The 27850-nt window shown below is 42.9% G+C and overlaps 1 protein-coding gene and 1 long non-coding RNA gene across 6 annotated transcripts in view; one reads left to right on the plus strand and one right to left on the minus strand.

The window, feature by feature from the left end:
• Window positions 1-7461: 7461 nt before the first annotated feature.
• Window positions 7462-14211, minus strand: LOC121058226. Its single transcript, XR_005814122.1, has 2 exons — window positions 14033-14211; window positions 7462-9271 (listed from the first exon to the last, which is right to left on the minus strand). It is a non-coding gene; the product is annotated as an uncharacterized LOC121058226 (long non-coding RNA).
• Window positions 14212-14905: 694 nt separating this feature from the next.
• GPM6B (glycoprotein M6B) overlaps window positions 14906-27850 on the plus strand; it is a 108844-nt gene continuing 95899 nt past the window's right edge. For 2 of the 5 annotated variants that reach the window (XM_040533379.1, XM_040533396.1), the window contains exon 1: window positions 14906-14987. In XM_040533379.1, the coding sequence (XP_040389313.1) occupies window positions 14921-14987 (67 nt within the window). In that variant the 5' untranslated portion in view covers window positions 14906-14920. Of the gene's footprint in view, window positions 14988-15391; window positions 15624-27850 lie in introns of those variants that run through there. The other 3 variants (XM_040533412.1, XM_040533404.1, XM_040533388.1) reach the window with 2 other exon arrangements.

A 27850-nucleotide genomic window follows, 5' to 3' on the forward strand; every position in this document is an offset into this window, starting at 1 on the left:
GCCTTCTTTTAGCTGTTCAGAGAGGGTTGCACTGAGAGCAAGCGCAGTTTTAATACAGTGAGAAGCAGAGAGTGTTGACAGGACGTTCACAGGAACATCAGTCAGTACCTTTCACGCGTGGTATGGTACAAAATGAATGGGAGAGCTGTTGCATCCACTGGGGGAAAACCCTGTCCCAGATTATGTGCATAGGTCTGTTTCTCTTTGAAATGTTTCCCGTGTGGTGGTGATGTCTCCCCTGCATGGTTCAGTACAGAAGACAGAAGGGGGGTGTAGGACTGGGCTGTTCTTACTTTCAACCAAGTTCTTGCTGTGGATGTTTCTATATCCAACTGGTTCTGCTGGCAGAAGCAGAAATTCTGGTCTCCTAAAGTATTTTTGGAGACTTCATACAAGACAAACATTGAACTCCTTTCCCACTTCAGACAAAATATACAAGAAATTTCCTTGCCTTTGTTTCTTGTAACTATTTCTAAGAGGTTTTAGCGTGGTTTGTGAGGTTGAAAGTAGAGAGACCTGGATAAAATGTTCCCTAAGAACTATGCATTAAGGCTTGAGAGAGAGGAATCCACTCTTGTGGACAGAGTTGCTGCCAAATAATCTCTTTACTGTTCCCAAATTTCAAGAGACTGGCTGTTGTTGGTAATTGGCCAGAAGTCCCATTTAGCTGGTAGTTCAGTGGAACTTGGAGATTTTGTGTTCTAAGTCTTATTTTGAATCCTGTGACATTTTGCAGTCCTAAGAAATATCTCAAAAAAGCACATGATCATGGAAGCAATGCAATTGCATTTCAAAAATGCACATTTAGTCAGAATGTCTGGAACGCTCTCCTCTCTTGCACATTTGTATTGCACTGAAATCCTCAGTCATCAGACTACGTACCTTTTTTTGTTCCCTAATTACAATGTTATGCCAGCCTCTCGAATAGAATGCAGCCGAGATGCTGCAGACTTAATTCTTCCTTGTCCAGAATATCATGCCATTGCTTTCAGTTACACCAGCTGCTTTACAGTCCTGCCCAGAGGGAATTAATTCTTCACTTGCTGGTGGTGCTATTTCTCATGAGCTTGTCCCAGCAGAAGAAATTGAACCTTAAAGTCACGAGTGTGAGTTGTCATACAAGCAATTAGTCTTAATTTCAAAAGTTGGTTTTTGTATTTGCTCATCTTCAGAAGAAGATGAAGATGAGCCTCAGAAGAAGAGTGTGTGATTGGTTGAAGATGCTTTTGAAGATTGGAGAAAAATGGTAATTGGTCTTTTTTACTGTAAGCGTTCTTGAAAGAAAAGAAAAAAATACTTTCAGAACTGTCACAGTATAAATTTAACATACGGATAAAGCAATGACCTCTCGGTTTTCTACCAAAAGAAAAACTACTTGCACTTACACAGTGGTGACATTGTCAAGGACACTTGTCCTTATAGAATTATTTCCCCATAAAGCAAGTGACAGTTCAGTATGCCTGTGTATACAGGTAAACTGAGAGGAGATTAAATAATTTTGACTAGCATAATTTTTCATCAAAATTATTGTTAAATATTCATTTGATGGTAGTCTTGTATAATGGCTAGCTGCACATGCCTCGGAAGGAGCTTTAATGTAAAGCAACTTAAACTAATGTAGCAGCTTTTATGAAGGATAAATACATATATAATACGTAAGGGATTTGTTCATTCTTACATCTTTTGCTACTTGCAGAAGCTTCTCAGTCACTATATGAATATATTTCAAATATCATCGTCTTAATCTATTGTTGCGTTAATCAGAGAACAAGTCTTTGGACAGGAAGCAAGACTGATTCGGCTGCTTAAATCTGGGTTTATAAGTACAATTTTTGGCATGCTGGTCTGAATATTTTGGCTGAAAGAATTACAAAGTGGTCAAGTTTATTGCCTGAACTGTGAAATACAGTCTGTCAAAAAGAAACATCCAGAATCCTGTTGTCCTAGTTTCTTAAAAGTATAAGTTTCTGGGGAGTATGCTATTTGATAAATGATACATACATGCTGCAATGAAAATTTGTCTTCATCTTTGTGTGTTAATTCATCAGCCATCTATCCTGTCTAACCTGCTATGTTGTCTCCTATGGCCATGCTAGGATAGTCTAAAGGAAAAAAAATTCTCGTGGACTTTATCCTATGTAGAACAGCAGCCTGTAAGCAAGTCTCAGCCGCTCCTGAAGGGTGATTACATTTAAAGTATGAAGTTCAAGGCCTCACGTCCCTTTGTATATTCTTGCATAGCTGGAATTGCTGAGCTAGTGGATAGAGGCATGTGCATTGGAGCTTTGGTAGGTGATGGACCGTGGCTTTGGTATTCGGGTATTCTCTTGGAGACCTAGCTGTTGTAACAGAAGAATTTTCTGGACTTGACCTGTGTAGGTGAGCACACCAGCATCAATTTTAACTATTCAGCAGGTCAGGAGCTTCTCAGAAGTCATATGCCCAGAAGTAAAGAAAGACCTGGCTTGGTTTGAGCTGTGTGTGTAATCAGGATTCTCTGTGGATGGATTCTATTAATGACATAGTCACAGAAGGATTTTTCCCTTTTAATCATGAATCATTTTGTTCTAAGAAAGCAAGCAAACAGAATATGTGGTTTTTGACAAGAAAATACTTAACAGCCTAATGGTGCCAATGCTACTGGCTGGTTTCCTAAACTACACTGAGATCTTTTGCCTGCAAAGGCTTTTGAAAGGCCAAAATAGACAAAATTGCTATCCTCATGACTGCTGTATACACACACCAAAAAGAAATACCATTGTGTGGAAGAAGGGAAAAGAATAATGGAAAGGATTGATAGGGCTGCTTTCCAAAGCTCTGACTAGTCCTCAATTTTTAAACGTCATTTTAAACAAAGTAACAGTTCACCAAATTCTGGGCTCAATAAAGCTGTGAGGCAGAAGTCTGTCATGGGCTGTTAAATATGGAGTTAAACCGTTGTGCTGAATGACACAACACTACACCTTACTGGATGCTGGAAAGGGATTGAAAAAACACTGCTTTATTCATGGACTTCTCTTCTACTGTCCTCTAGACAGCTGCTGTTGGGTGACAGTGTAGAAAGCTGATGAGACCTCTTACCTGTTTGTTATGATTTTCAGAATCGTCCCCTGTGCTTATACTGAAGATCAAGGTGAAATACCAGTCCTGAGGTTCCTCTTTCAGCTGTCCCACACATTTTTTTTTTTTCCTAGCTACAGAAATCACCCCAGTGGCTCAGCTCCACCAAAGCTCACTGCCATCTTGGGTCTGTCAGCAGCTCGTCTGTGTGATCACTCCCTAGCTGTAAGTCAAAAGGAGCTGAGCGGGAAGAGCCCTCTTAGAAAGCTGTTTAAAGCTTATTTGTAGCGAAAAGGCTTGAGGGAAGCACTCACTTATGCAATCAGATGAGTAGATCTACGGGGGTGGCAAACTCCACAGACCGAAGCATTTATAAGTTAATATTGCCACCACTAGAAGAGGACGTATGAGCACATTTCATAGTACTTGCAGCCTTCAAGGGCTTGTCCTGCTTTGGTATAAAAACAATCCCCTCACACTACTTCCATTAGGCAGGTTCAGCTAGCTTTCTCTATTACAAATCATATAGAAGAATGTGCTTTTTTTTTTCCTCGCTGGACGTACAAGATACGCTTATTTAGGCAAACCCATGAAAAGGTTTATCCCAGGTTTTCTAATTATTTTCTTCATTCCTACTTTCTGTGTAGAAGTTAGTTTCTGAGTTTGCAAGCTTGCAGACGCTGTCCCGAGGAGCATACTTAGAAGATTCTGGTCCGTACCCTTTGCTTTGGTGTGAACAGTGGCAGGAACCAGAGGCCCAAGATTCAGTTGCTCAACCCTTTTGGTCTAGCCATGTACAAGCATCCAGCAAGACAAAGCCCATGCCCTTGTGTTTCATAAATTTTGACTCACATAACTAAGCTTTACACGCTTCTGTTGCGTTGGACGGGAAAAGATCTCCTGGGTCATCGTGTCTAGTTTTTGTTACCTCCGGCAACCACATCGTCTAATCCATTTCAGAAACTAATTAGGCTCCACTTTGAAACAAATTCCATTTCCTGCCACCCCCACTTCCACTAGTTTAGGCTGTATGGCCTGCTTTGTACTTGCAATGCACAATAGAATACCACGAGTGCTATGAGTTTAGATTAAGTTGTCCTTTGTTAGCTCCAAAACTCGAAACGCAGGTACAGATTATATACCTTGGCTTCTTTTTGGATTGATTGTGGTGCTGTGATATCCTCCCTGAGCAAAAGGAAAGGAGTTACTGTTGTGACAGAAGTAAATGCTTGAAGTATGTTTTTACTTAAGAAGGAACTCATCAAAGGCCACACTTCTCGTCTGCAACATGTTACATGAAGTGATTGAGTAATGGCTGATGGCTCCTATCCCACTATCTTCCTTCCATGCAAAGTGGTGAGGTTGAGCTAAAACTTCAGCCAGTTAGGCTGCAATGCACTCGAAATACAGCAGTTTGATGGATTCCTGACAAGACCGCAGAATATAAATCTGAAATGGACTGTAAAACAAAAGCAAACAAAACAATAGGTATCACATAAATGACACAATCTCTGGGGAGATATTTGTATTCATTATTTTTATCACGTTTCTATATATGTGTTGATTAATTTAGGATTTCCAGTAAGGCCAGATCACCCTGCACTAGAGACCAGAAAGTGTTTGTTCTATGCAGTCTTGCTGAGCACAACGTGGTTTTCATTTGCACTGCTCTGCCATTGGGCTACACTCCGTAGGTCTTGGCAGTGCCATGGAAGATTTTGGTCCTGTTTTGGTTCCACACCCCCAGGTGCTCCAGGGACACACGTAAAGTCCTTCCTTAGCACCTCCTCTGAGGAGCCCTGCAGCCAAACTGAGGTCACGGGGTAAAGGGGAGTTGAATGCCAGGTCTTTGTTACTTCATCTTTTCTGCTGGCTGTTGAACTCAAAACATGCAAGCCATACCGCTTATTTCATGGCTTGCTCTTGCTCTGAAAGCCACGATGCTGAGCGTGTGTGACGTGACCAGGTCCCATGGCAGCAGGCCGTGATATCGTAAGCACCAGGTGAGGAATTCATTTCAGGAACACGCCAGAAAGAACAGCTGCACGGTGACAGAGACCATACTTCCTCCAGAACTGCTCTCCTCTACCAGCAAAGACAACAGAGAGAACTACTGACAAAATCAGTGCTTGGTGCTCCCTCCTTTGCTTGTTCTGTTGAGACGCTCCCTCTTCAGGTCACCCGCTCCAGTATTAGAGCATCAGCAAGTACCTGTGGAGTGCAGAAGTGCTTCTACAGAGTGCTTCTAAAAAGATTAGTTCTTTGCCCTTCACAAGTGTGTTTTATGGCAGAGACCCACTCTGGAAGGATGTCCTATACTTTCCCTGTCAACAGCAGTTAAATCTTGTTTGGAAGGGGAAAAAAGAGCTGCCTTAGCGTAGTCTTTGTCTTTTCCCTTCTGTAGCTCTTTTAGTCTCTCAGTGTTACCTGCATTATTCAAGTCTAGCAAAATTAAATTTCTTTCTACAGCATGGCTATAACCAAAGCTTTTTTTTTTTTTTTTTTTGAGTAAATACATTGATAATAATTAACCACACTAGTGGCTTGTGTTACATTGTGAAAATTGTCATTCCAGGCATAGACTGCAGTGAGATAGTCCCCCTCCGCTTAAAAGAATTGTTCAGCTCAGTCCAAGAAGGTATCACATCCTACTGGAATAAAGCATGCCAATAGTTCATATTGTTGAAACTTTAAAATGCCATATTAAAAAGTGGTAATTGAACAATTTTATTTAGCTTGTTTAAATTCCTTAATGCCAGGCTTTTGAGGTGTGAAGTGATGTAGAACCACCAGAATACTAGAAAGCATACAACAGGATCTCAGGTGCAATGTAGATTTTTTTTTTCTAATAGAGTGCCCGAGGTTACAAAAATAATCGTGAAGAAGTGACAAAAAGTGCTGAGTTTGCTGATTTTCCAACATTATTTTCATTTCTTGGTTTCCAGAAATAAAATCAGATAATTTTTTTATACTTCTTAACTAGGCAACCTTTAAAATGTTGAATGGTTTTAGGTAGTCACGCTTTGCGGTGCTTGAAATAACATGTGAATGCACGCTCAGCGTAGGAAAAACACCTACACCACCTCTCCCACTGCTGCCATCACCACAAAGCTACCTGCAATTAAATGGATATGCACTGCAATGCATTTTTTCTGCCAATGTCCCTCATACTTCAGATCTCTGAGGACCCAGCTGAACAATTTCCAGGTTTTTTCTTCCCTCCGTCGTTTTCAGCTTACCCGTGTTTTCCTCTTTCTCTCTGATATTCTATTTCTCCAAGTTTCCCTCCCAGCTCTGACTTAGCTTGTAACCCTCCACCCCAACACGTGCTTTTGGCAGCCGAAAGTCTCCCAGCTCCTGCGCTCCTCTCCATCTCCCATAGGTAGTGGACGAAATGCTGCCCAGACACCCAGCAGCCAGCAGAGCAAGTGAGAAGGACTAATCCAGATGACCAGAACAAATGCTGAAATCAGAGTGCCAAGACCCTTACCACAGTGTTGCCCTCAGCACCTGCTTAGCAGCTCCAGCCCCGACCTGGCTGAGGGAGGATCGCCCTCTCCTCTTGTCCTGGTTAAACCACAAAACTCACAAAACTCCCTCCCTACCATGCCAGTGGTGGGAAGGGTGTTGCTGCCAAGCCATCTCTGGGCAGACTCCACCTGGAGTAAATATCCCACTGACCAAAGCCCTTCTAAAGTCACGGTGCAATGAAGCCACCAGGATCCTGTTGAGCACTGGGGGAAGCTTTTGAAAGATTTTCCCCTTAGTGGGAGGAATTACTGGATACAGAGCCTGGGCTTCACAATCCATCTGTTTAATTTGCAGTGTGTCTCAACAGTACATCTCTGTCAACTCCATCTCTTCAATGGAAAGGCATAATTGTAATTTAGGAGCTCAGCCATTTGAAAGACCAACCAAGCAACCATGATCTATTCCCACCCAGCAAATGAGGATGTTGCTAAGGCAGTTTCTCAATTTAAGAATCATTTTGTCTCTTTTCTTCTCTCTTTTCAGCCCTCTTTGCCAGCTGGCATCCTGTTTCCTACTTTTGCAGCAGGCACTGCTTCAGCTCAGCTTGATCCTTAGGAGGGGGAGCAGTAGCCTATTTAGAGCTTAAAGCCCATGGGGATTTACTGGCTGGAGCCCCAGAGAACAACCTAGCAAGAGGCTGACGAGGGCACTTGGCCAGATCATCTCCAAAACACTACTGCTAAAGGAACCCGATAGTCATGTGAAGGAAGCATCAAATATGCAAAATGCAGCACACATAACATGCAGATAATAGCATAAGGTAATGGGCCCTGTCTCAAAATAATACCACTCTCATAACCACAGGCAATTCCAGTATTTTCTGTTCAATTCCAGTGTCCTCTGAATGTGTCGTATCTGTAATGTACCAAAACTCCCACAGGCTCCAGCAGGACTAAGATGTAGTGTGAAACCCTGGCTAAAACATGAGGAAGACATTTCTCTCACACAGAAACAGGCACAAACTCGGGAATAAATGTGATCCAGGAAGTAATTAGATAAAGCCATTGATAATTTCATTTGCATATAAAATAATAACAATAAAGGAAGCTAAATTATCCTGTATATACAGAAACCCTGGGTGTTCAGGATTGGTTAGTCATTATTCTCTTGTCATATAAAGCGATTCAGCCTGCAGCTGCTTTTTTGTTTTAGAAATCCAATTCAACCAAGAGAACTGAAACATCATTAGCAAACCCACTGATTTATCCACCGGTGAAGTGCTGATACAGGCGTCTATGCCTGCTGCTAATAAATTCTCTACACAGCAGCGTTTGCTCTCTCTAGAGATCTCCCCTTCTTCTAGTGGCTACGGGTTTCCAACTTTGCTGCTGAAATTTGTTTTCTACCACCAGGGTCCTGGCAGTCACCTCCCCGCTCCTCATGGCATCATCCCATTGCAAGGCACAACTTGAAACAATTTCTGTGTCCTTTTCAAGGTGGACACCAAGCAGTGACGGTCCAAGGGCTGTTAGAAGTGCCCTTGCTTTTTAGAAATCATTTCCCAAGCTCCAGTTTCAATAACTTCTTTGACGGTGCTGGGTCATCTTTTTCTGATAAGTTTACATGATGTTTGGTGTATCTTTGGCTTTTTCATCTTTTAAAGAACAACAAGTTATTGCCTTTGAATATGGGAGGCCAGAATTAATATTGTAGGCTATCTGACTGCTAAGAAACACTTCAGTTTGGCCTGAACTTAATTTAAAATATAACATACAAAAAGAATCCAAATCCACCCATGACAGTAGCCCACATTTAATATATCTCTAATAAAAAGGTTTATTGCATTCCTCTCTTGAAATGGTATTATTTTTCTTCTTGCTGAGCATGATATTCAAGATAACTAGAATCAGATAACAAGAGTCCTAAGAGAGATCTTTGTCTTAAAAATACATGCTCTTCAACCTATCTTATGTATGCTATAAATGAAAGGCAAAAGGATAACTAATACCTGACAGGTTTATTTACTTTTTCATCTCTCAAATTGGAGAATGAGTATATATGTGTGACTAATGTGTCCTACTTTTTTATTTTTAATCATATGCTTATGTGTTTCCAAAAATTCAGTGTCTGGACTGAAAATAAGGGGAAAATGTTCATATTTGGAATAGATGTTTGGATTTTTTTTTAATATGTTTTTTAATCTGGGGTATGAGATATCAAACTAATTTTCTAAAGCCAAGATTTAATATCAAACTTGATCTTGTTATTTTTCAAGTTCTTCCCTTGCATCCTCAGCCTGGTTGGGCTTTCCTGGAGTGCTGTCACTCAGCTGGCCAGGTTGGCTGATGCTTTTTTATTTCTGAATGTCACATTTCTGGCAAGTTTAATGTGTTTGTCTGGCTGCGAAGCCAGAAGGAGGCGAAGCGTTTCCATTATCAGCAGACCTGAAACCACTCCTTCCTTCTAAACCCACACTTCACAGAGCTGATGGAGGCCTTTGCAGCTCATCCCCACTTCTGCTATCAACCAGTGAAGAACCTGCAGGGCTGTAGCAGCCGTCATAGCTCACACAGCTCAGGACACCCATCCCCTGCAGTCCGTTTGCACTACACCACTGCACTGCTGGGCATGCTGAGTAAGTTATACCACTGCTGAGTTACTGAGTCACTCTTTTCTCCAACACATCACATTTTTGCCACAAACCGCAGCTCGGAGTATAGCCATTTGCTAGAACTGGACTCTGCAAGGCAAGAAGAACAGCAGAGAAGCAATAAAATGTAGTGGGGAAAACCAAAAACCTAACCAAAAAAAAAAAAAAAAAAAGCACCACCACCAAACCCAAACCAGCATTTCAAAATGTATATTAGTGAACAACTAAAGCTGGGTAGCCCATTATGAGAGAATCTAACTCAGCTTTAAGTCTTAGGCACCATTCATGTTTACAGAGCAGAATTAAAACCTTCTGTAGTAAGTTATGAGCTTTTCCCTATTGACAGAAGTGAAAAAACGAGAACTAAAATGAAATCAGCTGGCTGTTACTCAGCCTCCTCTGTCCAGCTGGATCAAGGAAAAGTGTTAAAATGAGTCCTGCAATTTTCCTTCCCCTGCTCTTTGAGTCTGATTTTCAGTTTGAAAAAAAAAAAAAAAAAAAAAAAAAAAGGCACCTGAGAATGTTCTTAAATGCTCTCTGCGACTGCCATCAAAGGAGTTTTCTACTTTGGAAAAAGAGAGAGAGCCTTGTCTCAGAATGTGCTTTTGCCAGGAATCCTGTCCTGATTAGGCTGCCTTGGAGCGATTTCTTGGGTGGGTGCCATGCTGAAGTTATTGGACGGCAGCCATGTGTTCAGCACTCTAGAAATAAAGTCTATTCCGTTAATTTGCAACTCAACATAAAACTTGGGTTAAGTCTATTGATACTGCTGGAGGGTGGGGCCAACATACATATGTATGCAATTATTTTCAGGATATTGCAATAAGCACATATATGGTCACACAGAAGTTGCTCTGAAGTTGAATTCTAATGTTCCTTGGGTATGCATATTGCCCCCGTCTGGTTTCTTCATTTGCAAACTATTCCGAATTCAAATCTCCCCACTGGTACTAATGAAATGTTGGATAATCCATACCTTTGAGTCAGCTCCTCCCAAAGACAGCAAAGTGGCCTCTCCAGCTCACATGCTCCTTACCTCACAGCACAGCAGTAACTCAGCAAAGCACTTCAGTAAATGTTTATACCCGAGTCTGCTAGACTGAACACAACATCTTTGGCCAAATTCAAGTGCATTTCTGAGCCTAAACGTGTTGAAATGAAGCGTGTGGAAGAATGCCTTCTCCGGGTGATCGTTTTATTGTGACCCGGACAGCAGGAGGTGGGATTTTTCTCTCCCTCCCTTGGAGGTGGGGTTGTCAGCATTTCCCATGCACATTTTGCAGATTCATAAGGGAGGGGGAGGATGAAACCAGGTGGACTCCACATTGGAGGAAATTCATACCAGCTTGTATTTTTTTCTGTATAACACACATCAGTCCTCAGAGATGTTAGCTTATTCTTTTTCACTCACAAACTTTTGACTCCATAAAATGGTTTACTGAGACCATCCGTGCAATTTCAGACCTCACGTTAACTCCTACATGGTTCCCTACCAGGTCTAGGCCACCTCCACGAAGTGCAGAAAGGTAAAGGTGCAGAAGCAAGAGCGTGCATCCAGAAGAAAGACCGTGGATGATACTCCCATCCTCTTCTCTCTGGTCTCCCCCCAGGCCCAGATGTCTCATGGACACCCACAGAATACCCATGCATGTAAGAGCAAAATGCCATGCAAGTGAGGTCCAGCATGTAGAGCTAAGTGAAAGACGACTCTTTAGTTGCCCAAGGTCCTATTCTAAACACTATCCTTCATTTTCAATGATATCATATATATATATATATTTAACTTTAATATCACAAAGTGACATTAGTTATTCTGCAACTTGGAGTATATGAGACAGAGAGGAGTTTATCTTTTAACACTGAAGATGTATTTAGTACTCTGTAATTAACACCAAAATGGTAATTACTAATTTTCAGATAAAATTAACTATGGTTCATTGGGAAAAATTATGCATTCTGTTGAATATATAATTATATCTATTCTAAAGCAATCACTGCTGATATTTACATATTGCGGAACGGTTGCTGAGAATGTGACCTAGCTGGTAATAAGAAGCAGTTTTGATTTTGAAGAGTATTTATTCCATATGCTATTGTACCTGAATGTTAATTTCCAAGGGGAGTATCTACATGCTGGGTAGCTGGGTAAACTATCAAATCACTTCTCGTTTTTCATCTTTCTCCTTCCATCTTTTCCCCCAGACTATGCAAGGCCAATGATCTGAAGAATTTTGCGCAGCATTTTGCTATATGAACTTTCCAAACAGCTCTGTGCAGTGAGGACTAAGAAGGGGTTTTGGTAGCAGCAGTTGGAGTGTAAAGCAGATCAGCACCGCATAAAAGGTACAAATGACACAGGAGAGCGTGAGTCATTCTCCTTAATCTACACCGAGATGCTGAGTTCAAAGCACAGAAAGGTCACCACTTCTTCGCACGCAGATGACAGTACAAAGTGATCCAATTGTCATTTTATTTCTCTTTAACATCCACGGCCTCTGTAACGCCACTTTGAACAGAAGATCACATGGGAGAGAAAAACCCCAGCATGCCTCAACTGTATGGGGAATCAGAAGTTCAAGACAGAGAGGACTGCCGAACCCCATGGAGACAGGCCTCAGAGAACACTCACCGACACTAAAATGGGATGTTATCACTTCTGATTCCCTTAAACCTAAAATACACTCGTGTTAACATTAAAAGGGAGGCTGCCTCACGAGCCCCTGATTTTACAAGGTTTTGGAGATTTGCAGGATTTTTGTAAAATCAAGTGTATGAGTGGCATCCTATGTACTCCCTCTAATCCTCTGGAAAGTGGAAATGACTGTTACCCATTGGCACCACTCATGTAGCAGTCAGACATAATACGAGTAGCCACCGAGTTCCCTCTTAGCACAGGGGGCCACGGGAGGAGGGTTCACACACAGACAGCAGTGGGACACTGTGTGAACTGGGATCCGCCAAAGCAGGTGTCCCACTAGAACACTTCTGCATTGAAACACTGCCTTTACTGTGATAAAACCACAGAATCACAGAATCATCTAGGTTGGAAGAGACCTCCAAGATCACCGAGTCCAGCCTCTGACCTAACACTAACAAGTCCTCCACTAAACCATATCACTAAGCTCTACATCTAAACATCTTTTAAAGACCTCCAGGGATGGTGACTCAACCACTTCCCTGGGCAGCCCATTCCAATGCCTAAAATTGGAATGTAAACAAAATAAAAATAAAAATTAAAAAATTTATTAAAATTAAATTTATTAGAAAAAGAATTTTAATAAAATTAAAATGTTTAGTCAAAGCTAAAACATGAAGTGGGAGCATACTGCTTTTGGTTCTGATTTTAATGGGAAAGGCTTCTGCATGTAGGGCAATCTGTCTGGTTGCATGTCCCAAGGAAAGACAGTAGGAGTGGGAAAGGGGGAAAGCAACCACGTAGCAGCAGCCACCACATGGATCTGTCCAGGGATTCATTTTAGAGCTGGGCTGTTCTCCAGTGAGAAAGAGGGAACACGCACAGAGCCTGGTAAAAATAAATAAATAGATAAACATGAATAATTATATACAATCAGCCTCATTTACTCTGGAAATCTGTTCCACCACTGATGGCTGGCAATGGTCAAATAAGGTAAAATCCAGAGTTTCAAGCTAATACGGTGCCCTCAGTTTCACCTGATGAGACATTCCTTTTTGTCCTTGGCTCCTATCATCGTCTTGACTGACTTGGGTATTGATTGCTGAGCTTCAATTTTCTTCTGCAAATCAAACAGCCTCCCTAAAACATCTCCAGGGAAGAGCATACCGCCACGCCCTAGGTTACATCAAGCACATTTCTACGGGGAGTGGAAGTGTTTCTTTAGAAACCTGCCATCACCACCCCGGTGCAATGGCAGCACTGCAAAATACACAGAAGGGTTTGCAGGTTGTTACCCGAGCTGCGGAAAAGGTTTCAAGCACCCAGTGTAGACAATGAATAACCTTCATCAGCACAGAATTGGAGCCTTTGCCTTCTCTTTTATGGACTAAACTTGCAACAGCACCAGCACACTGCTATTATCCCTTGATGCCAGGATTGCCTGGATCACCCTGGCTTCCCACAGCATTTATAGCAGCCTTTTGCACAGCCTCACAGCTACCGGCCGCAGCACCCGAGGAGTCCTCCAGCCACTGAGGCTCACTGAAAAGCTGTGTAAACCAGCCTGACTTTCCTCTCTGTTATGTACTGGATAACAGAGTAAGGGCAGGGAGCACAATCCATGCCTTTCCCTGACAATGCGACTAGGAAAGAATTCATAGTTCAGAAAGAATTCTTGCCTTCCTGACCTCACGGAGTACTGCAGCTTCCTTTCGCCCAAGGAAAAGCCCTGTGCTCACCACTCTGCTCATCAGAGACTAAGTTCGGTATCTCTGTGACTGGAAATCCCCATTGACTGCGGAGCCATGGCCAATATTTGGACAGCTGCTCTCTGCTGTGCTCTCTGGAGAGAAAAACGACCAATGTTTCTGAGGATGATGGAAAGCTCATCAAGGGCAGCAAGTGTCTCACATTAGTGCATCTCGCAGGAATGCTCCCCCTGTGTTTTGGTGCAAGCCCATAAACCCAACCCAGATGGTGATGGCCCTGTTGGTCAGCTTCCCTTGAGCAGCTCTGCCCTCAAGTTTCCACAAACTTACTCAGAGATGTAAACATGGCCAGAATCAGGGACATATTTTTCAACTGCTCCTCCTGATATCAACAAAGCAGCGCACTGCCAGTGCTTCACAGAATGTAAATTTAACTAAGGAATTTATTTTTTTAAATAAAACAGACCCCCACCAGTACACAGTGAAAACACATCAAGGTGCTCTTACCTTTTGCTTTCAGCTCCCATCGTATTTCAGTGCTATTTAGTGCCACTCTGGTTAAGGGTCATGTGCTATTTCCATGATTAATCTCATTTTTCAAAGGTGTGTAGCTCATCCACTTTAATACCTGGGGGGACTGGAAGCAACTTGCAGCGATCAGCTTTGCTATGACTTTTTCCTGTCTTTATAAAATGGGTTACTCACTCAATCCTCTTGTTGCCTCTCCGAGAAGGAGCACTTGCTCCCTGCTCCCGCAGTACTCGCAAGGTGTTAGGCCTGTAGTTCTAAGGGAAAAACATAGATCTTTCTTAATCGATGCAAAAGCCTCAAGTGATTTTGGCCTGAGAGGGTGGGATTTTGCTTTTGGTGGAAATGAAGGCACAGCTTTGACATTGCAACTTCAGATGTGAACGCAGGCACACTGCTGCTTCAGGAGCAGGGGTCTACAGCTGCAACACGTGAACCGACTTCCCTGGAAAGAAGTGTTCTCACTTTTGTCATCCCATTGCCTTCCATCCTTTATTAACGTGTGTTCGGAAGCAATCTGTCTCATTTAGAGGGGAATAATACGGTTGCGTACTTTAATGGATCATTTTGTTAATAATCATGGGAGAAGTTGAAATATATCCATACACTGCAAGTAAATAACAGAAAAGGAGGCTACTGTTATCATGGCAAAGGCAAGGGAAATGTGTGCCAAGTGCCCAATTAATGTAAATCAGCACAGGCTGGTTGATATTAGTCCTCTTTTATTCTGGCTGAAGAGCTGGCCTTTGCATCTCAAGTAAGCAAATTGCTGCTAATGGTAGGAGCCCAACTGAGAAAATCAGTGCAGCTTTTCTGACTTTTCTGCTCTCTTCCACATGTGTTGGCTGCGACTGTGAGGACTTCTGCATGACACAACTATTTCTGTGCAATACGACTATTTCTGTCTCCAGTGCATCTCAATGTGGCTTCATAGGTGAGCAGAGAAGCTGCCCCTATGCTTCCAAGCCACCTCACCCGCTCTGTGGGACTCCCTTCCCCTGTGTTTTTCCTAAGGGATAGGGTACGTTTCTTCTAATGTTTGAAGAAATGTTAAAACAAGTCCCTGCGTGCAGTCTTGTGGCTGGAACACGGTGCAAGCGATGCATCCCAACGCTGTAGGACCTCATCCCGGGCTGGGAAGAGGCTGCAAAAAGTACGAAGCTGCGGACATCAGGGGAATTGGGTTGTGTCGGACACCTGAACCGCAAAACTCTTGAGCAGCAAGCCGGGCGGGAAGAGGAGCAAGAGTAACGCCCCCCCCGGCCTCGGGGGTCGCAGCCGGGGCCCCCAGCCCCGCTCGGGAGGCCGCTGCCGTGCCGGGTGGGCGCGGGGCGGCGCTGCTCCGCTCCGCTCCGCCGTGCCCCGGGCCGTGCCGTGCCGGGCCCCCCCGGGCGGCGCAGGCAGGCGGGGACATCCCCGCCCCTCTCCCCGCCCGAGGCGAGCGGAGCCCGGCACTGGGCGAGCTGCGGCCGCTGCCCTCCGCAGCGCATCCCGCACAGCCCGGCTCGGCACGGCCCCTGCCCTGCGCCCCCATCCCCGCCGCGCCCCGCACGGAGAGAGCCAGCCATGGGTAAGCGGGGAGGTGCTGGTTGGGGGGGGGGGGGTGAGCCAAACCCGAGAAGGGGCGTTTTGGGGAGGGAAAGGGCCCCCCGAGCCCTCCGCGCCCCCCTCCTGCCCTGCGCGCATCTTGCGCGGGGGCGCCTCCAGCCGCGCAGCTCGGGGGCGGCGGGGGTTTCTGCTCCCGTCCTCCCGGGCTTTTGGGGGATCCCCTCGGGTTAAGCAGTGCCGGGGGTGTGTGGCAGGAATGGGGGGAAAAGCAGCGGATTTGGGCCCGCCCGGCAGCGCCGTGCCGAGCGGCCGGTGTCCGTCCGTCCGCCTGTCCGTACGGGCACGCTGGTGCTGGCACTGCCTCTGGTTTTAATCGAGAAAAGAAGGGAGAAGGAAAAAAATTTAATTTAATTACTCAGTCAAAGGAAGCTGCCAGAATTCCTTTGGTTGCTACTTGGTTAAATTAATTTGCATCGCCTAACTCCGTAGTTTCTAAATGCTCGTTAACTGGCTTGTTCTCTAGCTCACAAAAGATCAGGCTCCCGTAGCACTGAGGTCTTTTCGCTGAGCTTTTCTTAACTTTCCAATACCCCTCGAAGTACATGCTAGAGCACTGGGTTCTGCTGCCTCTTCAACTCTGAGCGCTGGAGTAAAGATAGCGGCTCAATTGTCTGTACCAGAAAGCTTGGGCTCTGCCTGCCTGGTCTGATACTCACTTTTTGGACTGTTTTTGCTATGTACACCTTTGAAATTGATGTTAAATGAAACTGTAAAATTGACTGCCTCTCCCATGTCTCAGTGTACTTCTCTTAACAAAACCTTTTACTTTACTGCCACGGACTTGTCAAATAGATCTTCTTTCTCGTCTTCCATCCCCACTACAAAAGTTTTCTGCTATGTTATTAAGAAAAGTGTGTTTGTTGGATTACAGCATCTTATTCGGGGATGGTGTTGGTACAATTCATTAGATGGTAATATATATAAAGTTGTTCTTAATTCTTTGCTGCTAAGTTTGTGAAATGATCTTTCTTCAGTAAATTGCTAGGGATTTGACGTCAAAAAGCTCTTTCAAGTCCTCATAGGTGATTCATCTTGAAGAAGCAAGTCTTTACTTTAGTGCTAAAGCCTTAGAAGAACACAAGCATTGGTTTCGCAAGGTGTGGGTCTGTACATAATGTATGGTTTGTGTCCCTATAGAATGTATTGTCCTGTTGAGAAAAGAGGTGTGGAAGGAAGAAAACGTTTCTTGAATGTTTCGCTGGTAATAATGGCACAACCCCCCTGTGTCTGCCGGCTTCTTGTCTTAGAAATGCTGTGGGACAGTCTGGTTGTGACCCATCAGGAGAGGGGGCTTAGCACAGAACCTTTAATAATTTACAAAGAGCTCACAAAAACTAAGTCTTTGTCAGCTGGTGAACTAGTTCTTCGTGAATGCAACTTGCTGTTTGTGCTAGCACGTAAACACCATTGCCTTGCTGTGGCGCAGGCTGAGGCTGCTCTGGCTGTCCGACCAGGATTTGTTGGGAGCTTCAGCACTGTATCGAGCTTGCTGATCCTATTGCAAGGATGCGTTTGGCTGTTTCTAATTAGGACCATTTGAATTGTCCTTACTCATGCAAAACTTTTGTGTAAGACTGGCCCACTGAGACTGATCTATTTTTTTATTTTTTCCTTTTTGGAGCTGCTGAGAGCCCACTGCTGCAATTGACTGCATTGGGCTTTTGGCTCACTCAGCACTTCTGAAAGTCAGGCCCATTGTATTTAATTACGGGTTACATCGGCTCTAGGGTTGTCCTTAATAACCACCTTAATAACCCATCCTTGCACAAAGAACCACCCATTAGCATCTCTTACATCGCAGCACAGATTTTCTCAAATGCCAGGTCTCACCTTGGGAGGGGGGAATATTTTACAAAATGAACAAAAAAAAAAAACACCACAAAGCGCTTTTGTTCTAAAAATTTAAAAAGCAGCAAACGAATGGCTGTGTGATTGCGTAGTTTCATACCTTTTCTTCTTTGTGCTTCACCAAACTGTTGATTTCAAGTAAGAAGAGTGGTTGGAGCAGAGTGGGTACATACATTGTGTTTAGTGGTGTTTTTTTTTTCTTTCTTTTGTTTTTCCAAGTTGCTGAAGCAAACACTGTGTGTGAATGGGGGGTGAAACAGTGCCCATCTTCATATGGGTGTGCGCAGGTGCTGTGAGCAACCACTGCCCTGCAGCGCCCACAGACATCAGGAGGTTCAGATATTCCCCTGGCCAGGGTTTCTCCTTATAAACAGCTGGGGGCAAATCCTGAAAGAAAATCAGCCCTCTCTCTTTCTGTTCAGCTGTATGCTTTGTCCAGGCGGGAGCTGAGATCTTTTGTGTATCACAGTAATAGTAAAATCCGATTAGTATCAGTCATTAAGGGTGGGTAGATTTCAATTGCAAAGTCTTGTCGTCCATATTCTATTAAATCTTGCACCGCTTAAATATATTTAACCTTGTTCCTAATTTAAAAAAAAAAAATGTTATTAAGTTTATCTTCTCTTAAAACCTGTGAAGTATAAATTTTTTTACTCCTGTCCTTTTCCTGTCTCCACAACACTTGCTTAGGCTATTAACAAGTGCTTAAATTTGCCTTTTTGCTGTAATCTCTCTTGTCTGAGAAGGAGGCGGAGGAGAAAATGTTGTGCATTTCAGATATTTGCCAGTATCCTAAAAAATCTGTGGTTTCACCATATTTACAGGTTCTCTCTCTTGCTCTCTTTCTAAGCATGTGGTTTAGTAATATAGGAAATCTGCTGTCCCTGTGCGAATTATGATATGTCTGATAGATCTGGAAATGGTATGTTTTGGAAAAGCACAGTGGGCTATAGATTTTTACCCGCTGGAGAGCTGAACTGTGGAAGTGCTTTGATTATCTGTCTTCTTCAGTGTATTTCTATAATTTCTTAAACCAGTTGAAACCTGTACGTCACTTCCAGTGCCTTAAGTACTTTAAGCATTTAATTAATTTTCTCAAGCGAGGTATCTTTTCTCAAGGTTGCTTCTGTGTGTCATTCTGCCAGAACTTGTGGTGTTGAAGCACCATTTTCTACATGGTATTTGTTCAACAGCCTTTGTTTTTCAAGATTATTGCTATCTAAAGTCATTGCTATCTCTCAAAAAAATAAAAAATCCTGAAATGTACTTTGGACCAAGTTAAAATAAATTGAAAATAAACCTGGAGAAGCCTACTTCTTGGCATGTCTCACATCCCTTGTGCAGAAGCGTCGTGGTGTGGCATTCTCCCTGAGTGGAGGTGTGCTTTCATGGTGTGGATTTTGGGACAGACTGTACTTGCACTGATGATGTTTGGGTGTAAATACGTTGCTATCTTTCTAGAAGTGCAAGAGCACTGTATGCAATGAAATTTCACTGGGGGAGACCTCCGAGAACATCATAAAGTTTGTGGAAACCATGGCACGTTTAACTCTTGCATTTAATTCATCATGTAGTTATTCCTGCTGAAATTTCCAGGTTTCTCTTACGGTTCCTCCACTTTCGCATCCTGCTGGATGTGCTGTTAACCCTGTCCAAATGCAAATGCGCCTGGTGCCCATGACTGCATCTGTCTCTCCTTGACGTCTGTATGGGTATAGGAGTGATGGAAATTAAAACAGGTGAGTTTGGGTTTGAGCTGTGGTAAGCAAACCTAAGGAAAGAGTGTAATCTCCAGGTGGCAGCAAGGACATAAAAGATGTTGTATTAAATGAACGGGTCACAGCTGAACCTGCTGGTCTCTGTACAGATGCAGAAACCTGCATTGGGAACATTACTATGTAAATACCCAACATGGGTAAAGGACAAAACAAGGGCAATGGACTGTTAAGGTAGCCTCATCCAGGTTATACTCAATGGAGCATGTGGCCTGGAGGAAGGTGACTTCAAGTGGCAGCGCCAGGGATAGATCCAAACCTCATGGACCTCTCCATGCCTTTCTTCTGCAATTAGGTGTGAACGTCTGGGCCCAGCTGTACCCTTCGAAATTCGCTGCCACCCATCCCCTATGAGCACAGCAAAGAGCAGCGGGGTACAAGGAAAGGTTCAGCATAACAGGTAGCATTGTATGTGCTATTTAGTCCTCACTGTTCTCCTGCTTTCTATTGCTGCTCTGCTTTGGTGCTTTGGCAGTCTCCTTCTCCACAATTACTTGTCTCTTGGGTTTTAGGCTCAAAAGCTTGCATATGGAGCCGTGGCTTGGGAAACATTTGCAAGCAACACAAAGAACTATGAGAATTCCAGATTTTTTGTTCTCCGTGTTTTTTGAGCTCTTTGACTAGCAGCAATTTCAAAATGTGAATGGAGCTTATGTTTTGTTAATAGAAAGATGTGCCTGACACAGAGCCATTGAGTGATGTAAAACGGTGCTTTGCTGTGCACCATTTGTGTGCGTGTTTGCTTTATGCTTTGATATTTGAACATGTGTCATGCTTGGAAATGTTAACCTAGAAGAATACATAAAGAAAACAACTTTCCAGGAGTGTTTGTAGTTTGTGTTTGTTGTTTTTTCTTTTTGCATGGTGTGGAAGAATTTTGGAAAGGACTGTGATTCACAGATAGTGGGAACATGGGTCATGAAAACTGAACCTACTGAAGGCACAAACTGATTTGGAGTATCCAATTTAAGACACAACACTCATAACTTTGTGCTTTTTATTAAGAGCACAGAGAAATCATTGCATGAAGCAGCCTGAAACTCTGTATTCATCTACGTTCCTTTGGTGCCAGTGAAAACACAAGAATTGCCCAGGTCGAAGCCATACAGAAAGTGGAGAGTAGGATTGCACTGATGGCAAACAGGGCAAACCTTGCTCCTGCACCGTGAGTGACTTAGGAAGGCGAGCAGCTAGCCTGCCTTTCAGATGCTGGTTTGTGGACTGGCGGTTAGGAGGACACCTGGTGTTAAGAATACAGCTGGCCTAGAGTCTATGGAGATCTGCGAAACGGAGTAAGTGATGGGATTCCAGCCAGAGGAGGATTAAGTTTTGAGTAGTGTGCTGTTTTTCTTAATATTGGAAACATATATTTCAGCTTATCAGTGTTTCTGCTGGGCTGGAGCTGCAGAGCCTGTTGCTGATGGCTAACCAGGGAAGAATCTGCCTTCCTCATCCAGCCAACAAGTCCAGGCTAACTTAGGCTCTCCAATAGCTGTTTTTCATTCTACCTTGTAATCTGCATTTTTGTCAGCTTGCACGCTAGGAAATTCTTTGAGATGTCTAATCCTGTGATACATGGAGCGTGCACAAGCAAAACCATGGGAGGGCGTCAGCGTTGGTTGTGCGTGATCTGTGCCCTGCGAGGCTGCCAGGGGTGGGAGCAGTGGTGTAGAAACTTGGTTTCTCTTTGAGAGAGAGGTTTTGCACAGAGATTTTAAACTCTCTGGGTTTATATGAGTTTTTTTTTATATGAGTTATATGAGTATAGTTTGTTTTTTTTTTTATATGAGTTTTGCTTAATGGTGCAACACAAGTATTTTACAACCAGAGTTGTAAAATGTGGAAAAAAAAAATCTTAAATTGACTTTGGTCAACTTAAGACATCTTCTTAAAGCTGCTTAAATCCTAGATTCTAGGAACCTCACTTGGGATTTGCTGCAAGGGAGTCCTGAACACATCATGCCTGCAAATGCAGTGCAAGTCTGAATTAGTGCACAGGTCTGGCTGGATCTTCAATACTTTATATAAAGCCTTTTTAAGGAAAAATTTTCAAAGGTTTAAAATGATTGGTGTTTGTGTATAGTCATGCTTTTGCTGCCAGAACTGTGTTGACATAAATGTCATGTGCTTCCCCAAACAAAAGTGTAAAAAACGTTGTTGTATTTGCTAGGAACACAGCTGAAAATAAGTTTGCCACATGGAACTTCCCTTGTGGGAAATCAAATGATTTTCTTGAGCTGCTTAGGCATGTGTTACAAAAAAAAAAAAAAAAAAAAAAATGTAGTCAGGAGTAAAGAGAACTGACTAGTGGGAGTATGTGAAGCTGAGAACTCCTGACGCAGGCACAGGGATCTGCTCCAGCACATCTGTCAAGAGCCCACGATTTGCAAGGTGGCCCAAACAACAACACTTCCTACAACATCTGCTCTGGCTCTGTGATGAGGGCTGGTGTAAAAACCAGGCCTCTTGAAGTCTCTGAGATATTTGTCGTACCATGCCAGGGGAATATAACAGAGCCTGTTGCATAATCTGTTATTGCCGGCCCACCAGCCAATGAAGTTACTGGGTCCTAAGCTGACAAATGTTCCATTAAAGCAGAGTTTGATGCAAGCAACTACAACGAGAAGGCTTTGTGATACCCTACTGATTTGGCCAGTGCTAGTAATTATTTCCCTGATGTAGTGTATGCCTTCATAGATGCTTCTTCCATTCCAGACTGAAATTAAAGTGGTAATTTCTCATGCTCAGTAATTGTACAATGAAAGCCCCACATCTCAGATATTCCTTTAAGTTTCTAGGCACTAATGACTTGGCATGAAAAATAGCCAGGAAAGTAATTTTGCTTTTATAGCCTGTTATTATTAGTTCTCCCTTTAAATTATTTTTAAACAGTTTGAAAATACCTGTTTTTCTTCTCAACCTTGAGTTGTGGAAAGCATATAATAGATAGATCTTTAATCACCTCCTCAAATTCTTCTACGGGATTTTTTTGGTCTTATCTGCCACTTACACTTGCAAAGCCATGTGTGAGAAATTGTGGTAATCTATGACATATTCAATTCCTCTTATTCCTCAGTGGAAATCTGAGAGAGGAAGAAAAGAATCAGGAAGGAGAGGAGTCGCTAGGAAATGCTAATATTTTAGAGTAGCCATGACAGACTGAAGGTAACTATTTGGGGAGTGGGTGGAAATGAAAGAAAATGCAAATGAGGTAGCAGCTTTATCAAGATTAGAATGATTTCAGCTTGTAACAGTCAGTAGATTTCACTAAAATGATTATTTTTTTTTCTTGTAAAGCTTTATCTTTGTATTTTCAGAAGTTTCCCATGACTGCTATCCTACAAAGTTTTACATGTTTCCCCATTACAGTCAGCTCCCCAGTGTGGTTTAGGTTCTTCGGATCATCCTCACAGAGGGGAAATGTTGGATCTCGTGGCCAAACCTTGTTCTGCTCTCCTTCGTATCTGCTCCCTGTGAGGTTTTGCGGGAAGGGGTAGGTAGGTAGGTAGGTAGTTCTCTGTCCCCATTATTCCTACTTTTTTATAAGTACTCTTAAATTTTCTTTTCCTGAAGACCATTGGTTTTGTTTGCTTTCACTTCTGGTTCATATCCATCCCTTAGTTGCTATGTGAGTGGGTATATCCCCTTGTGTAATTCTGTGGTTTTGTTTTCCTTGCCATTTTTCCTTCTATAGTGGCAGGTTTTATCTTATCCATCTCCTCCTGCCTTTGGACAGTTTGGGGTTGACATTTGATCCTCTATTGAATGCACTCTCAGTAATCTGATGGCCAAGAGCAAAGTAAGTGATGTACCCATGTTAGAGAAAGAGAGCAGTGGGAAAGTTGGCAGAAACAGCTTTAAAATAAACAGAAAGTTGGGAGATGCCCTGTTAAAGCAAAACAAAGTGATTTCCTGGAGGGAAGTTGAATTAGGTGATCTTTAAAGTCCCTTCTAATCCAAACCATTGTATGATTCTGTGAAGACTTGGCTTTCTGTTGTCACAGTAACTGGAGGGCATGGTACATGTGGAATATTAAGTGTTGTCAAGGCTAATGGGGATGTCCCAGCTGCTGTTAAAGCACGGTGTATAAATGTGTTAATTACTGTATGTTTAATCATTTCTGTTCCTGTAAGAATCTACAAAGAAAATGAATCAGGGAAGTACCAGTGTAGTTACAGTCACCACTATCTGTTTCTTCCCCTGACAAAATGCTTTTAGTTGATAAAGCTTTCCCCCCTCCCCCCTTTTTTTTTTCTCGTGCTTTATTGGTTGCTCTCAGATAGATTACTATTTCTTGTTTGTAGAATCACCAAACTGATTAGTATGCTGACCACAGGATGACAATTGAGTTTCTGAAACTCGTCTGCCCCCTTAGAATAAATTCTGTTCAAATGGGTTGGAGAACTAGGAACATACTTTCTTCTTCAGTGCCATTGTTAGTTTAATGAGGGATGTTTAATGTTAGTTTAACTGAGGGATGAAAATGGAAATAAAACCTGAGTTTTTGTCAAAAAAAAACAAAAACAAATACCCACCAGCTTTCTGGGAACATGGTATCTCTGTTCATTTTTCCTCTGGCGTGCTAAATGGGTCCTTGTGCAGAACTCCTGGGGGGGCTCCTATGTGGACTTCATAAGATGATGCAGAAGGGGAGAAGTAGTTACCAGCCACAGCGTGAGTTCCTGGAGCATTCCTTTCTCTTTCTTGTGGTATAATACAGGTTTGTGGATTCAAAATATGCCATCATGCCTGCTTAAGTTCTCAACCACTATAATCCTTCTTAAAATACTTGATCCTTAACCCTTTGTTTTTTAGGGAAGAGGCTGGTAAGATCGGAAAGAGGAAAACATGTCTTTTTCCTTTTGTCAGGAAAAGTGTGACTGCTGTGCCTGCGTTCCACATGGTCAGTAGTCTGTCGTCTTCTGTGTCTGTGAGATATCCCTTATGTTACGGCATGTACCTTGTAAATGAAGTGTTTTCTGTTGCCTTGCTCAGAAAATATGTCAAACTTTTCATTGCATATGCTTCATTGCTCCAACACTTGTGCTTTGCATTTGCATCAGGTTATTAGATCTCTGTAGAGAGAGATTTCTTTTCCTCACCCAAATCTAAACACAGGGGAGAAATGGTTGCATTTATTTTCCATTTTGATAGTATTTTCTTGTGTCAGGCTAAATTACTGACATCACAGAAGTATCCCAAAACGGAATCGATCCTGAACTGCTATGTGGAGTCCCAAAGACATTCAGAATTTGGCTTGTGGGCACTCTGATGACTTCTGTAGCCATGAATGGACTTGCATTGGGGGCCTTCATCCTCTGCTGGCAGACATGGCCGGAGCTGTGATGCTCAAAGCCTTCAGGCTTGACAGCTGCTGTGTGCCTCCCTTTGTCCTGCAGGGGACAGCTGGGAGGAGCACCCTGCTGATGACAGCCTGCATCCCAGGGCACTCAGGACATACCATGCTGGTGCTTCCTGCCAGGAGATACTGGCAATTAATTTCAAATCCTTCCCCTAGGTCATCAAGGCTTTTAAGGAGCTTTTGCACTTATTATCTCCAAAACCGCCTTTCTTCCTTGACCATGACCTGCCAAGACAGCTGTGTTTCTCTTAAGCACTGGAGTTAATGATACAGAATGTGAAGGTTGAGAGGAGAGCAGGATTACAACCCTCCTTAGCTGTGTACCCACTGCCAGCATCCCTGGGAATGTGGGAGACCAGAGAGATCAGGGGCTTTTGAGGCTGCTGAAAAAAGCGTAAGACACCTTGGGCATCTTTGATCATTTCCACAATGTTTTTTTGAGGATGGTGCTGCTGTATATCCTTTCTGGGCTGACTGTGAGACGAGGCTACCTTTTCTTTACTTGATGTCTGCTTTTTGCCTGTTATTACCCAGATGCAATGGAAAGGGCTTTTTTTTCAGGCATAAAAGTAACACTATGTAAAATGATTTCCCCTTGTGTTGTGTACGCTGCTGACGTACATTGCTCTTATAGTAAGCCCACCAGAGCAGGTGGCTTTGCATTTGAAGGCAATCACAACACCCCTATATCCAGTGGGGCAAAAGTTACTCGGTGTGGATGTCTGATGGTGCTCCGCCTAGACTGCATAGCTTCTTTCTTATCATGGTTCATGCAGTAACCCTGAACTTGCCTCTATTCATATGACCTTAACAGCCAATTTAACTTAATCTCTCATACATGAGCGCACAGACTTTTTCATTTCCAGCTTTGCTCCACATTTGGGATCTCAGACTCCTGCTGTCTCTTTTCATGAAGCTGTGTGTGGGCTTACCTGTAGCATATATGGTAGGAGTTTGCACTCAGAAATAAATTCCAAAACATGAGCCTCAGCAGCCATTTCCCTGGGAGGCATGTGGATGAGGCAGTGCTGCAGTGCCAGCAAGCTTTACCACTGTCTTTTCTTTCCCTCATAGCTATGGTGACCCTTGATGTGAGACCAGGAATGTACAAGCTGGAGATGATTTAAGGAAACGTGCAGCACTACATACTAATTAATTCAGGTCATGATGCTCATAGGATCAGCACAGCAGCTTCCTGCCTCCCAAGCGGTTGCTGTGTTTCTGATGTGAACCCCTTTGGTTTATGCCAGGAAAGAACTGCATAGTAATTAAAATTAACCTGAACAGCTTTAGGAGAGCCTAGTTTGAATCAGGGCATGATTATTGACTCTAGCAGTATTTTCCTTTGGAAAGTCTTTTCCTTCCCTTCCGTGCCACCCCCCAAAGTGCTCAGTAGCATCCACTGGGAGCACCTGTTCAGATGCTGGCTGAAACCTCCCCTCTCTGTAGAGGCAGTAAGGGCTTGGCCAACACGTACCACACACCATGGTGGGATGCTGTCAGAGGTGAGGAGACAGCTGCAGGGCTTGTTCATGGTGGCTGCTGTTTTGCATGAGCCAAACTCCAGAAAACAAGGAGTGACAAGGTAATGTAGCTGTACTGAGCACTGTTTGTCTGGTGGACATCTGAAACATTTATGTAACAGACTAAGAACACTTGGAGTTGTCACATTAAAGTTCTTTGGGCTTTGAGGGCATTGCTTTCTGTACATGTGTAGCAGCTTCAGGAAAAAGCAAGAGACTGAGTACGAATCTCAAACTGCAGCAGCTCTGAGTGTTCGGAGCCCCTTGATCATGGTTTTCTTTCATGTGACCTAGATGATGTGCCTATGTTTTCTTTATATGTAGATGACACCATTTAAAAACATATCTTCAAGCTCTCTTTGTGGGCTGGTAAACTTCAACCATGGGTTTTCATCAGAAAACTGCAGTAAAGCATTTTTAGAAAGTGTTTTGCAGAAGGTTGTCTTGTCACTAGGCCACAACCAGCAAGACATGTCAAGGTCTGTCATGCTAAAGCTGTGCTGCATGTTTTCCAAGGCATTTTTCTGTCTGGTTCTACTGGAAGCTGCTGAAAAGTTTTCCCATATTCATCTCTGGGAGAGTGCCTGGATGCCCTTATGGCCCTGCCTTGTGCTGTTGTGCTGTACTGGGGTGTGGTAAGGTCCTCCATATGTGTGCCTTCTGGTGATGGAGCAAATAGTCTTCTTTTTCCACCGTTGTTTGTTTTCACAGCATTTAAGAAGTTGGTGTTGGCAGAAGAACAAAAAACAGTAGGAAACTCTTTTTTTGTTGTTGTTGTTTTTTTTGTTAATCCAGACAGGCAGGATACTTATATTAGAAAGATCTTTCTCTGCTAAGAAATTGAACTGTCTTGTGTGGAAAAAATGTTTGAAATGTATATTGTGGTATAACTTTTTTTTTTTTTCCCTCTGAGAGAATTGTCTCTGCAGTGAAATGAAACCAATCTTAGTTTCAAGACTTGGATATTCACCTATCTTGGGAGCTATTGGAAAGGAAAGCAAATGTGTGAGTTGCACAGAGGTGTTGTGGTTTAGACTTTGCTGTTTTTCTGTTTATTTTTGTCGTCCTTTTTTGTTATTTATTATTTTCTTTTTGTTTTTGTTGTTGTTTTGTTGTTTGTTTGTTTTTCGTGGTTTCTTCCTCTGAATTTCTAACTTATTTTGGAAAGGAAGAGAAATTAGAGGTCACTAAGCATAATTTTATTTGGTCCTGTAAAATGATGGAGCGTTGATAGTCTATAAACATGCCTGCCATTTCTCCCTTTTTGAGAATAGTTTTTCTGGAAGATATCATTAATCTCTACTCCCCATGAGATGTCTCACACTACTTACAGAGGGTCTGCCCTGTTGTCTTCTTGCTTTCTATGCAGGAGGCTGATTAGCATCCTTCCAGAGGTCTGTGGGCGTGTTGTTCTTAAGCACCACAAAATCTTCAGTGTCTGTTCTATCTCCTATCCAGCCATTGTCTGTTGTAGTCCTTGAATACTCAAAAATCACAAGACATGCTATTATTTTGGAGTCATTTGTTTACTGTTTCATTTCTGAGCACTTAGTGGCTGGTACTTATTTTTAATTTTCCCTCTTCCAATTTTTTTTTTTTCTTTAAAAAAAAAAAAAAAAGTTGCAGTTTGCAGCTTTTCCTGCTTGCTTTAGGTCTTAAGGGCAGCACCCGACCTTGGTG

The sequence above is a fragment of the Cygnus olor genome, chromosome 1, assembly GCF_009769625.2.
Source record: "Cygnus olor isolate bCygOlo1 chromosome 1, bCygOlo1.pri.v2, whole genome shotgun sequence".
Lineage (NCBI taxonomy): Eukaryota > Metazoa > Chordata > Aves > Anseriformes > Anatidae > Cygnus > Cygnus olor.